This window comes from Olea europaea, chromosome 11, assembly GCF_002742605.1.
Source record: "Olea europaea var. sylvestris chromosome 11, O_europaea_v1, whole genome shotgun sequence".
In the NCBI taxonomy this organism is placed as follows: Eukaryota; Viridiplantae; Streptophyta; class Magnoliopsida; order Lamiales; family Oleaceae; genus Olea; species Olea europaea.
Window position 1 is genome coordinate 34,751,159 of NC_036247.1, and position 13,240 is coordinate 34,764,398.

General features: G+C 38.5%; 1 protein-coding gene across 1 annotated transcript; it reads right to left on the reverse strand.

Moving 5' to 3' along the window:
• Window positions 1-3,190: 3,190 nt before the first annotated feature.
• LOC111404784 (F-box/FBD/LRR-repeat protein At5g56420-like) lies at window positions 3,191-3,778 on the reverse strand. The gene has a single exon (XM_023033542.1). The coding sequence runs from the start codon at window positions 3,776-3,778 to the stop codon at window positions 3,191-3,193; it is 588 nt and encodes a 195-aa protein (XP_022889310.1).
• Between the last annotated feature and the right edge of the window lie 9,462 nt (window positions 3,779-13,240).

Consider the following 13,240-nt stretch of genomic DNA (forward strand, 5'->3'; position numbering starts at 1 on the left):
TTGTGAGGATATTCAAAGCAGACGTTTGAATATTAATTCTATTATCATGAAGAAAGTCTTCGTCTCACGACATATCGTCTTCTTAGAGAAAATGTTTACTCTAGGAGAGGATAGTGCGAGTAAAATAGAATTTGAAAGAGTTCAAGAGTCCACAGATATAGTTAACCAAGTAGATAAATTCGAGTTTGATCCCATATCTGATATGGGACATACTTTGGATCAGGAAGTAAAGACTCCTGAGGACATGACAGCTCTATGTGAATCTAGGAGGATCATTCGACCTTCAAGAAGGTGCGAATCCATGATCATTAATCAGGTATTAGTGATCCAGGATAAGGAACATGCTAGTTGCAACAAAATAGAGTCAAGTGTTGACTTAAAAGAGACAGCAAGAGGTCATGATACTCGAGATGAACTTTACGTATGTGAACAAGGTTTGGACCTTGGTCGAGCCTCTTGTTGGAGTAAAACTCATAAGGTTTTGTAAATAATTTACAAGGGAAGGGTCGATATGGATGTGAATATCCATATATACAAAGCAAGGTTAGAAGCAAAGGTTAAGTGTTGACCTTGATAAAACATTTCTCATGTGGCTTTGCTGAAGTCCATTCGGGTTTTATTTGCAACAGTTGCATATTGTAACTAAAAGTTACGATAAGTCTCTATGGAGCTGAAATCTTCGATTTGATGGAAAAGTCAAAGTGTTTGATTTTATCAAATTTGAAGATGAAATGTGCGTTTACAAGAAGATAGTGAGAGCATTGTCGTATTCCTAATATCATAAAAAACGACATTCCTATGTTTCAATCGTTGAAATAATGGTTGTTAAATGATTTATTCATGAACGATATGGGAGAAGCAACTTGATTTATAGAGATAGATCTAAAAGATTGCTTAACTGATTCCAATTTACATAGATGAAATCTTCTGGAAAAACTGGTTTACTCTTAAACGGTGTATTGGAAAGGTTCCAAATGTGAAGCAACCGTTGATTCAATAGTAGAAACCTAATATATGATTACTTCAGAAGTAGCAAAGAGTTGCAATCTGGATCATGATATTCATAAATGAACTTAGAATAGTTTCTAATATTGTTGATCACATGCCATTGTATTGTGATAACAATAGAGCCATTGCGAAAGTAAAGGAACTAAGGTCTCATCAATGATCCAAACATGTATTAAGTCGGTATAATCTCATCAGAGAGATAATACATAGAAATGATGTAAAGAGAAGAACAAATTCCCACATTTAACAATATTGCAGATCCACTGACAAAGAGTTGTCGTAGTATAAACATGATCGTCATGTAGACTTATGATATTGGATACATAAGTGATTGGATCTAGTGAAATGGGAGTTTGTAAGTATTATGCCCTAAGTCCAATCAACTTTGTACATAAATACTTGTATATATAATTAATGCTATTTAATGACAGATCTATTATTTAATTAATAGACAATTAAATAAATAATAGAGTCCGTAGATTCAAATTTTCATAATTTGTTAATCACAAGGAGTTGTGATTGTGAGATATAAATTACATCTGATTGAATCTTAAATCGTTCGTGGTCGTAAGTAATAACGAGATACGGATATCGTTATTACGGATAGACCATCACGTGTGACATTTCTTACTTGTGAAGTAAGTAGCTGATCTCACAAGTTAAAGTGTGGTGACACTAAAATGACACGTGGATGTTTTGTTATAGAACAAAACATTGGAGACCCGCCGAGAGATTCCACATGAATAACTATCTGAGTGTCAGTGGTTAATTTCTAACATTCGGTAGTGGAATTGGTCCTTAGACTTGAGAACGTTATGGTACCTTATATGAGGACAGTCATACTTTAGCGGTGTTGGATGTTGCTCTGCAAAGGGCCGCTAATACGATATCGTTCGGGTACGTCAAGAATCGTATGAAGGTTGTGATTGACCAATAAAGGATTCGTCACTCTTAGATAGTAGGAGATTATGATCTGCGTTTCATTCAATTAAGTCGATAACGAAATCCTTGGCCAAGGTGTACTCATAAGTCGAAAAGGAGTTTTCGACTTATATTGACTTAATAGTGGAGTGAAAGTTATGATCGAAATTCGGGATTGACACACTTTCATATCTCGTAATTGATCGGATCCTATTGACGAAGGGATTATAGTTTCACGGTAAACGAACAAATTTGATTTTGTCATACCACGTGACATTTCCCGTCAAATGTATTGTCCGACACATTGCTAGATGTCAATCAGGGATGGCGAGTGTGAATTGACTATATATTAAAAGGGTATTTTAATTTATTAATTTTGATTAGATCAAAATAATATTTCACGTCGTTAGGCATCGTGGTCGGAAACCTAATGGGTCGCACACAAAAGAGAATTGGAAGATTGCAAATTGTCAATTGGTTAGTTTAACAATCGTTGGATAAATTAATTAATTGGATTTGTTATTTATATTCCCGAATTAATTAATTGGATTAATTAATTCACGGACTAGGTTTAATTAAATGGATTAATTAAATATTAGACCGGACCGGGCCGAGCCCGTTTGGGTCTATATAAATACATGGTTAGGGTTTGAGGTCCATATGATTTTCATTATTCTTATTGGCACAAGAGGAAAACTCTGGTAGCTGCAATCTTGTTCTCTGTGTGGATCACCGTTGGAGGCTGGACAATTAGATAGTTGTGGATGGTGAATCAAGATTGCTGGAACGAAGAGAAAAGCAAAAAATTTGCAGAATTCTTCAAAGGTACAGTCTTTATCACGATTTCTATCTAAACACAAAGGGATCCTCGGTGGGAATCGAAATAATTTTAATTTTTCGTTGTGCGTGTATAAGTAGATTCCCAACAGCGACAACCATTGCTGTCTCAATGCCGTACTTTTTTGGCCACAAATTAATTGTCAAGGACTTCGTATTATAAAATACATTAGAAGAAAAGCGTCTTCGCAGATCACAAGCCATGGAAAGAGCCTGAAGCCAATCGAGAAACATAATTGCGAATGACACTCTGAACTATGAGTTTAATTATAGACAGGCACACATTTACCTGAATAAGATGATGGTTGAATTCTACACGAGTAGCCTTAAAAAGCTCCCTGGTCATTTTGATCACACATCGACTAAATTCATCAATGCTTCTGATTTTCATTACACAGTGAACTTCAGCATTAGCAAGAAATTTTCAACTATGTGGAGGTATGTCGAAATCATAACATCTTCTAACGCCACCCGTATCTATAAACTGCATGAGATTTGGAGCTTGAATGCTGATGGAGCATCCATCCATCCCTGGACAGCTACACATGATAAAAGTTTTTAATCTGGCGGCAGAAACACAAAGAACTTTAAAACTATCAATATTGCAAAAGAAAATTGACAGCTTTTCTAGTGCCGGCAAACTCGGGTAAAGATCTTGTCTTAAGCCCAGCTCAGACAGTACCAAAAACTTGAGGCTTAGTTTTCGGAGGTTGGGAAGTTCAAACTTTCTAGGCCACACGAGAACATCATCTACTAATGCCAATTCCAGTTTGACAAGGGACTTGCAAGCAAATAAACAATCTGGAAGGTTTTGGACTTCATCAATGCTTCCATAGAGGACAAGCTTCTTAACATTGTGCCGAACAGCAAACACAATCCAGTCATTCTTGATCTGAAAATTATAGTGATTTGAAGTGGAAAGGCAGAATTCGAACACATGAATATCTGACTCATCATGATGAGCAAGTACTTGATTGATGAAATTCATGAAATCATCCCTCTTCCTCTCCATTTCCGGAAAATGATTGTAGTCAAAACAAAGTTTTTGAAGGGAATAAAATGTTGTCTCCAGGTTCTAGACAAAATATAAGTTCGTGTAGCATCAATAGTAGGAAGAAAAGTGAGAATGTGCCTTTGAATTTCTTCTGGCAACCTACTCAGACGGTCAGCACTTTCCATTGCTAGATTCTTTTTTGGAAGTATCATAGTGGCCAGCCATTGTTTCCCCCCTGGTTTAGAAAAAACCAATACTTGATGATGGAAAAATATCAAGCATGATGATAGATATACATTTCAAATTAAATTTCAAATTAAATTCCAGGAATTAGTGAAGCTGTGGAAAATAATTATGTGAAGATTGGGCTGTATATTTCTCCTTGGGAAATTGACAAAACTAAAAAGGATTTTTATCAGATTAGTTTACAGGTGCTATCTACTGAGTTGGCAACATTAAATAAAAAAATAAAAAGGTTAAACTAGCCTACGAAATGTTGCCAACTTAGCACCGGTAAAACTAGAGATGGCAATTTGAACCGTCAAAACCGAAAACCGCGGTTAACCGAACCGAATGGGGCGAAAAAAACCGAACCGATGGTGCAATGGGGCGGATATGGTTTTGATTTTAATGAACCGGTTCGTAATGGTGCGGGTATGGTATTTACGTCGTCGAACCGAAACCGAAACGATTACCCGCTAAAAAAAAAAAATTGAATTGATAATGGACTTTACACTACTTTTCTATCAAAATCAAAACAAAATCCCTCCCCTCCTCATTACATCTACCTGACTCATTCGGCCAGTCTACTTAGTATTAGCCCATAATAGCATTAGTATGACAGTATATAAATGTAAACCCTACTATCCACAACCACAAACTCACGCACGGCCCCATTGCCTCTACGGTCCAAATCGTCGTCGCCTCCGAAAATTTGTTACATTTGTTAGTCATTTTATTACTACCAATCATGTAAAAACAAAATTCGATGTTTTTCTAGACGTGCCAATATTGCCAAGGATGAATAGGAATCAACTTTGAATGCTGATCCATACTAGTAAGACTTGTAGGGATGAATGCATCATGTAACTTCAATGCACAACAATTAAGAATGAAGGAAAAGTTTAGTATTATTATATTTATAATATTGTTTGTTAAATTTGTATTTTACAATTGAAAATTAGGATAATGTTTACATTTACGTTTGGAATATTGTTTGATAATGTTTGCATTTTCGTTTAGAATATTGTGTTTTTGTTTTCATTGACTTTTTCCATAAATTGTTTTATATCAATTTGACGGATGAACCTATAAAAAATAATTTATTTTCGTGGTTATTAACCGAACCGAACCGTGCCGAACCGAGATAAAAACCGAACCAAACCGATTTACGTGGTTATGGTGCGGTTATGGTATGGTCAAAAATTTGATGGTGCGGTTATGGTTTTGGCCGAACCGACCCATAACCGAACCGTTGCCAACCCTAGGTAAAACAATCTAGCAATCTATTAAATACATCGGCACAAGTAGCATTTTTGTAAAGATAAAACCTCTAATAGATAAGTATTCACTAAGCGACCAGTACATAAGGTAAACAACATCTATATTGTGGAAACCAACGAATTGTAAGGTTTTTGCTGTTATAGTCTCCTTTTTCCCGCCAAAATAATATAATAGTGCACCAAATAGTTGAGATGTCTATTTTATTTGTTTCAAACATTGACTATTTACTTCTGCAACACCCCGCACTGAGTAATGCTAGAGGGTCTGGAACGTTACGTGCACCAATAATAGATACCAACTAAAATTCGGACTCGCCATCAAGGCTACGACAATATGCAACTTTTATAAATTATTTTCAATAGGATTTCAACATTATTTCACTAACCTATAACCCACAAAAAATGTACCCTCTGCTTGAAGTATGTAATCTACCCCTCGAGCTAAAAACTTTTGCCACGAACTTGGCCTCCTCTGTGAACGAAAGCAAGTCTCAAAACCTTTGATAATCAATTCTAGAACGCAGTCAAGACCTTTCTGTAAACTCTATGTACATGGTCAAGATCAATGCCTGGTCAAAACCCCCTCCGTGTAGGATAGACTATGGTCAAGACCCCTCTGTGAACTAGAATATAATTATGGATATTTTTCCGATCGATCTCAAAATCAAAGTAACAAAATGAAAATTGAGTCAAACCTAACTTCTAGTCAAATATGTCATTAAAAAAAATGAAACAAAAAACATAGTGGCAGGCAATGGATTAAATATATATTATCCAATTCATTTGCTATAGTCATCCATTTTCACACACAACACATTTACGAAAAACGAGAGCAGGGAGAAAAGAAAGAGAAAAGAGGAAAGAAAAAAAGAGAGGAAGAAGAAGAAAAATTCGCGAAAATAAGTGGTTTATACTTTAAGCTTGAATTTCTCAATTTCGAAAGATAATTAAAAGTTACTTATTGCATAGTTATGTTTAATTTAGAGTTGTTAGATTATTAATTTAAATTCAATTTTATTGAAAGGGAACTAATTAAGTATAATAAGCTAGGACACTAAGTTAAAAGGAAGAAGAATAGCTTAAGTGATTAAAGAAGTTGGGAAAATTGCTTAAGTATAAAAGAATAAGGATTTGGTATCGCCTATTTGATTATTGAAGTAATTTAGATGGTTAATTGTTAATCTAAATATTATATCATATTTCAGGCGGTGATACGAATATTGGAACAACTTACCAACCAAGTTGATTTTGCGTACATAGTTCTATGAGTGGAAAAAATTTATATATTTTCAAATATTGATAAATTAGTTATACTATTACATTATGTTTAATTATGTGAATTTCTCGTACAATTACATGATTATTATGAAAGGTTCTTTCATTATGATATGTGTGAAATCATAAAAGTTACTTATGAATTGGAATGTGACAACTTTTACGTGAAAGGAGCCTTGGGGATGACCTAAGATATGTTATGTGAGAATGATAGATTACAATTTTGTATCTCGTATCACAGGAGTATTAAAACATCTATAGGCATCGACCTGTTGCACAAAGGAAAGCCACCCAACAAAAAATTAAAAATCAAAAATGAAAACAGTACCCTACCGTCAAACCTACCAAAACTAGATAATAACTTTCTAATATCAACTCTAAAAAGCAGGGATTATCAATCCATGATCTCCCTAAATTAGAAAAAAAAAAAAAAAAAAACCACACACACACACACTCTCACTTCTTGGCATGTTAAATATGCAACAACCCAATTACATTTGTAGCTACCTTCAAGAGAACTCTTATAAGCAGTTTTAACAACCACGTCTCCCCAAAAGTGCTTAGGTCCATTTCTAGAGAACATGAGAGCATGAACAACTTCAAGAAGGTGACCATTTGTTCTTTCGACTACACCATTTTATTAAAGAGAATTGGTACAAATATTTTGATAAATAATATCATTATACGTAAGATGCGTCCATTTTTTAACGTACAAACGTCTCATAATCTACTAAACACTTCTCTATATAAATGAATTACAGTGATCTTAGCTAGAAATTATTTGTTTATACATATTAATAAATTCATGAAGTAGTTATTTAATAATTGAAAGTGAAATATTTTCTTCATGTTTTCGTATATGATTGCTAAATTTATGTATAATAGGCACTAGAACATAATTGTATTACACATGTAGATTGAAAAAGATTAGAAAATTAACGTAATGATAACAATAAAATTAAAGTTTTCCTAGTAATGATATGTATATGTTATAGATAGCAGAAAAGGCCTTTGGCACACTGGTGCCATTTAAAAATGTCTAATCCAGTGGTTATCGGATCGCCCTTGATCCCAACAATTCAAACAAAATTTTGAAAATTGGTCAAGAACTGATTAACCTTGTCAAAAAGTTTTAATAAAACCCATCGATTTATTCGGATTTCAACTGGTTCTTGACAAGTTCAACTGTTGTTTAGTCCATTAGATTGGATCAGAGAAGTTAATTTATTGTGATATCAAAGAGAAAGTAATATCAAATATATAATTCTGAAAAGATAAGGTTCATCAATACCTCAAAACTAAGATCATAAAAATCAACATCTGAGCACAAGTTACGAGTTAATTGTTTCAAAAATCACTCTATATCATGGTCATGGACTACTTGCTGAATTTTAATATGCATCTCCCCACCCATCCCTATTTGTCTCCATTTAAAAAGGAACTCTTTAATTTTCATATTCATTTTCAATCTTTTTTTACACGCAAAAAATATTTTACATGCAAACTCAAAATTTTCGTTATTTTTTAACCATGTATTCTAAAAAAAATCACTATTCAAAACTCCGTTTTTTTTCCAAAATAATGGCCATCAAACAAAGGCTCACTGAACTTTCTTTGTTTGTACTCCATCCATCGCCTTCAAAATTTGTTATCATTGCCCCTAATGTGACGGATGAAATTTTGAAAGGGCAATTAACACCCATTAAAAATATGCCAAATCACCTTTGACATCCTAATCAGCATAACTTAAAAAAAAGATAAAGATAAAGAAAAAAAAAAAAAAAAATATATATATATATATATATATATATCTCCAGTCATCTTCTTCAAAACCCATCACCCTCTACGGCCACTTCCATCCCACCTCCACAACTCCAGCAACCACCTCCGACAAATTGGACTTTACAAACAAGCTCTAATAAAATTTGTGCTGAAGATTCAAATATACACCAGTACCCATCTCATAAATGACCCAATTTACAGATCGAGAATTGGGAATGAGAACGAGAACGAGAATTTAACTTCATATACTCCTTCGCCATTACTAAATCCTTCATCAAATTCTCACTGATTCAGATTGCTATGCTTCACCCTCCATTCTCTAATAATAGCTAAATGATTTCCAACTAGCAGATTTAGTGAAAACTCCATTTGCATTCTCAAATCGTGTTAACACCATTGATACTCCAATCCATTAACATCAAAAAAAATTATAAATTATGGCGGAAACCTTAACACCGACTGTTACGCTCCTATCTGAACCACTTCGGAAAGTCTACCATCGCGTCACGCAAGGTGTTAAATACCGATCCGAAGTGGTTCCGAAGTGACACCTACTTAATCGAAGCGTCCTCGTCCCTTAAGTCGAGGCGCAGTACATTCCGAGATTCTCTGTCAGAGAATCCACTGCCAATTTCAGAAAGAAATCTATGTCAAAATCCTTTCTGCCCTCAAAGTTTAGTTGACTTGACATCTCCATGACACTAATTGATGTGACGTATCAACTTTATGTCAACTCAACTCGGGAGAAGTAATTACCCGTCCACTCTATGGATGCGGCTGATTGACACCTATGAGCAGACGTCTCACACCGTCAGATGCATACACGTGTCCCACATTCAATGGTTCTCCTCACCTATAAATACCCAAGGTTTGACAAGAGGCGGATGTAATGAAACTCTTACAACATAACTTTCCATAACAAGCAAATATATATATTTTCCTCCCCACTATTTTGCACAACCTTGGTATTGTTTCGATCACTAGAGGCTAACTTGATCATCGGAGTGTATGCGGCTGCCACCACCCCCGCTAGTTCCGGCTGTATGCACCTGATCGTGCGTTAACTGTGCACGGGGAGGAATACGTAGAGTAGCTATCGGTTGGCCACGTGGAGGGTCCAATTTGTGAGGTCAACAGATTGGTGCCATCGGTGGGAAACTTCCTGTCCAAAGTTCTGCATTTTCCACTGGAGAAACCACCGGAAAACTAGTGACTTATCCTGAGAAGGGCACGTTTTTGAAAAAGAGCAAAGTCGAGTTATAATCCAAGTTTTTATCACCCTTGAAAAGGGAGATAAGATGAGTTACAGCCATGAAAATGAGAACCCTATGAGAGAGGCCTCTGAAAAAGAGGCGCTCCATAACAATATCACCCACTAGAGACCCTATCATCGGCATCGCTGAGGTCAAAGAATAGACATGCTATCCGAAGGAATGACTCAAATAGCCGCGGGCATGAAAGACATCACAGCCCAAAATATGGCGATGCATGAACTTCTCATGCAAGTCCGAGGTCACCAGGGCTCTCAAATGCCCCAAGGATCATATCCAGTTCAGGAAGCCCCAGCATTTCGTTCCCAAGGCCATGGGAGCCAGCACAGAGAAACCCCCTCGAAAGAGAAGTGGGTGCAGAAGCCACATCCTATGTGCAAGAGAGCCAGCCAGCAGAACCACAATTGGAGGACAATTTCCCTCAAGAATATGAAACACAAAGGTTAGTCAGCGTCTTCGACCGAATAGGGCAAGACCCTAGTAATAGGGTCTACTCAGTGCGAAGATCAGTTCGGTAAGAACAGGAGCAAGAACAAACACCTCCTCCTCCTAGAAATAGGAAGGAGAGAAGGGACTTAGTTAATTGGGGGAGTCGAGGAGAAGCACCTCCATCTCCCCGGAACATTCAAGATGATGAAGGGTCAGACGGGCCTTGTCGATCCTTTGAAATTGACGACGATGATGATAACCTCCCTTTCTCAAGGGAAATTCGAAGTTTTTCAATGCTTACGAATTTCATGTCCCCTAAGATCCCCAAGTATGAAGGAAAGAGGGGACCCGGAGAAGCACCTCACCAAGTATATGACACAGATGAGCCTCAGGGGAGCCTCGCCTGCTTTGAAGTGCAGAGCCTTCCACTTAACCCTAAGCGGAGTTGCTGAAGTGTGGTACAACAGACTTCCTCCTCTGAGCATTATGAGTTAGCCGGATTTAAAGAAGGCGTTCTTAAACCAGTACCTCTCACGCAGAGAAGGAGAGGCCCCGATGCAACGCCTGCAAGATATGAGGCAAGTCCCTAGAGAGACGCTGAAAAGTTATCTCGCCAGGTTTACAAACGAAATCACGTATTGCGAGCAGGTCACTGACAGAGAAGCCCTTTCAGCCTCAACATGAATACTTTGTTCCGGAGGGATGTGTGCAGCAAGAATCCTTCCACTTATGACGAACTAGTAGAAATGATGAGAGTTGAGATCGTCAGTGAAGATATGATTGATCACAAAAATCATGCAACACATGGACTTCCTCCACCTCAGAGGCAGGTAGGTCGAGGACCCGCAGCACACCTTGTCACTCAACAATGGACTCAAGCAGGTACTGGTCATACAATACCTCCCACCTCCGGACAGGCACTAGCTTCTGCCACGCTAAATGCAGTCCCAGTGTTGGCATATGAGAATTTCCCTAGCGGAGCAGGGCCATCTGGAGGAACTGATAGTAGTAAAGAGAAGAAGAAGCAGTCTAAACAGGCCCTTGGAAAAGGTAAGATTTTGCACTTTCCACCAACTCTATGGGCATGACACCAGCGAGTGCAGAGACACTAATCGATGCCCGGATCGAAGCAACCAACATCCCTCTAGGAGGAACAAATATCCTCGTAGATCTACCTCCCCGAACAGAGAAGGAAGAAGGCATAGAGAGCACTCACCTCGAGAAAGAGAATCAAGGGACCGAGGAGGGCCCAAACAGAGAGATCAAGCCCCATTTTCTGGAGGCCAAACCATCAGGTAGATCGACACGATCATTGGGGGACCTCACATCGATGGCAACACCAAGAACACCTAAAGGAATTACACAAAGGAAGCAAAGGACCCACCAATACTCACTTACATTGTCAATGAATCCCAAGAGGCCAATAGGATGGCCCCAATCACCTTCTCCCAGGAAGATGCACAAGGAGTTCACCACCCCCATTGTGATGCACTAGTTGTGAGAGCCGTAGTGGCAAGAAACGGACTCAAACGCATGCTCGTCAACAATGGTAGTTCGGTGAATATACTGCTTGACTCCACCTTCGACAAGATGCAAATTGAACATGGGTTGATCCCCATGACCGACCCATTATTCGAATTTACTAGAGATAGCATCGTCCCACGAGGGCGAATTATTCTGCCCGTCAAGATGGGTTCAGCCCCCCTTGTGGTCCAACACTTCATGGAATTCTTGGTGGTAGACCACAGATCAACCTACCATGGAGTATTGGGCAGACCCGCCTTGAAAGATCTTTGTGCTGTCACCTCCATCGACTACTTGTGTATGTAATTCCCAATTGAACATGGGATTGTCACGGTACGAGGCGACTAGATGGGCTCCAGGGCATGTTACTTGAACTCTTTGTGAAAATCAAAGCCTCGAACTGTTAATGTGATCATAACTGAAGTTGCCAGCGAACCCAATTTGGACGTGGAAATGATCGACGCCCCAGAACAAGGGCATACCTCCGAACAGGAGGAAGACGTCTACATGGAAGAGGCCCCTGAAGAAGGGCACCCTCTTGATGAATTAGACCCCCTGATCATTGACCTCGAGCCAAATGCGACCCCAATAGAAGAACTTGAAACCTTCTTCGCCAACCCAGAGGACCCCAATCAGGTCTTGCGAATAGGGAAGGCACTGTCCTCCGAAGTAAAAGAAGAAATGATGAGCCTCCTGAAAAGGAACTTGGATATCTTCACTTGAAAGCATGAAAATATGGTGGGAATAGATCCGAGGATCAGTTGCTATCATCTTAACATCAACTCTTCTTGTACCCCACATCGCCAAAAAAGACGTGCACTCAACCCAGAGTGATACGAGGCACTCAAAGACGAAGTAGACAAATTTAGCCGTAGTGGCTTCATCAAAGAAGCCATATATCTGAAGTATATATCCAACCCGGTCCTGGTGAAGAAGCCCAGCGGAAATTGGAGGGTGTGCGTAGACTTTACAAACTTAAATAAGGCATGCCTTAAAGACGGCTTCCCACTTCCAAGGATAGACCAACTTGTGGATTCCACCGCCGAACATGAACTCTTGAGCTTCATGGACGCATACTCAGGGTATAACTAGATCCCCATGTTCCGACCCGATAAGGAGGCTACATCTACCGCTACAAAGACATACCCTTCGGATTGAAAAAATGCTTGAATTACATATCAGAGGCTGGTCAACATGATGTTTTTCGAACTCATTGGCAAAACCATGGAGGTCTACGTGGATGACATGCTAGTCAAAAGCCTTCAGGCTAACGAACACGTAAGTCACCTCGACTAAACTTTTTAGATACTTAGAAAATATAAAATGAAGTTGAACTCCCTCAAGCGCACCTTTGGAGTGGCTTCGGGTCAGTTTTGGGATATATTGTAAACCAAAGAGGAATCGAAGCAAACCCAGTGAAGATAATGGCCTTGCTTGAAATGAGGTCACCTCAGAAACCAAAGGAGGTCCAAAGCCTCAATGGTCGGATAGCAGCACTCAGTCGCTTCATCTCTAGAGCTACGGATAAGAGCTTACCCTTCTTCAATGTACTGAAGCAAAGAAAGAAATTCCAATGGACTTTTGAGTGCGAGGAAGCCTTCCAAATGCTGAAGATGCACTTAGGAGAGGCACCCCTATTGTCAAAACCTCAACCAGAAGAGCCACTACTACTGTATTTGACGGTTTCAGACGAGACA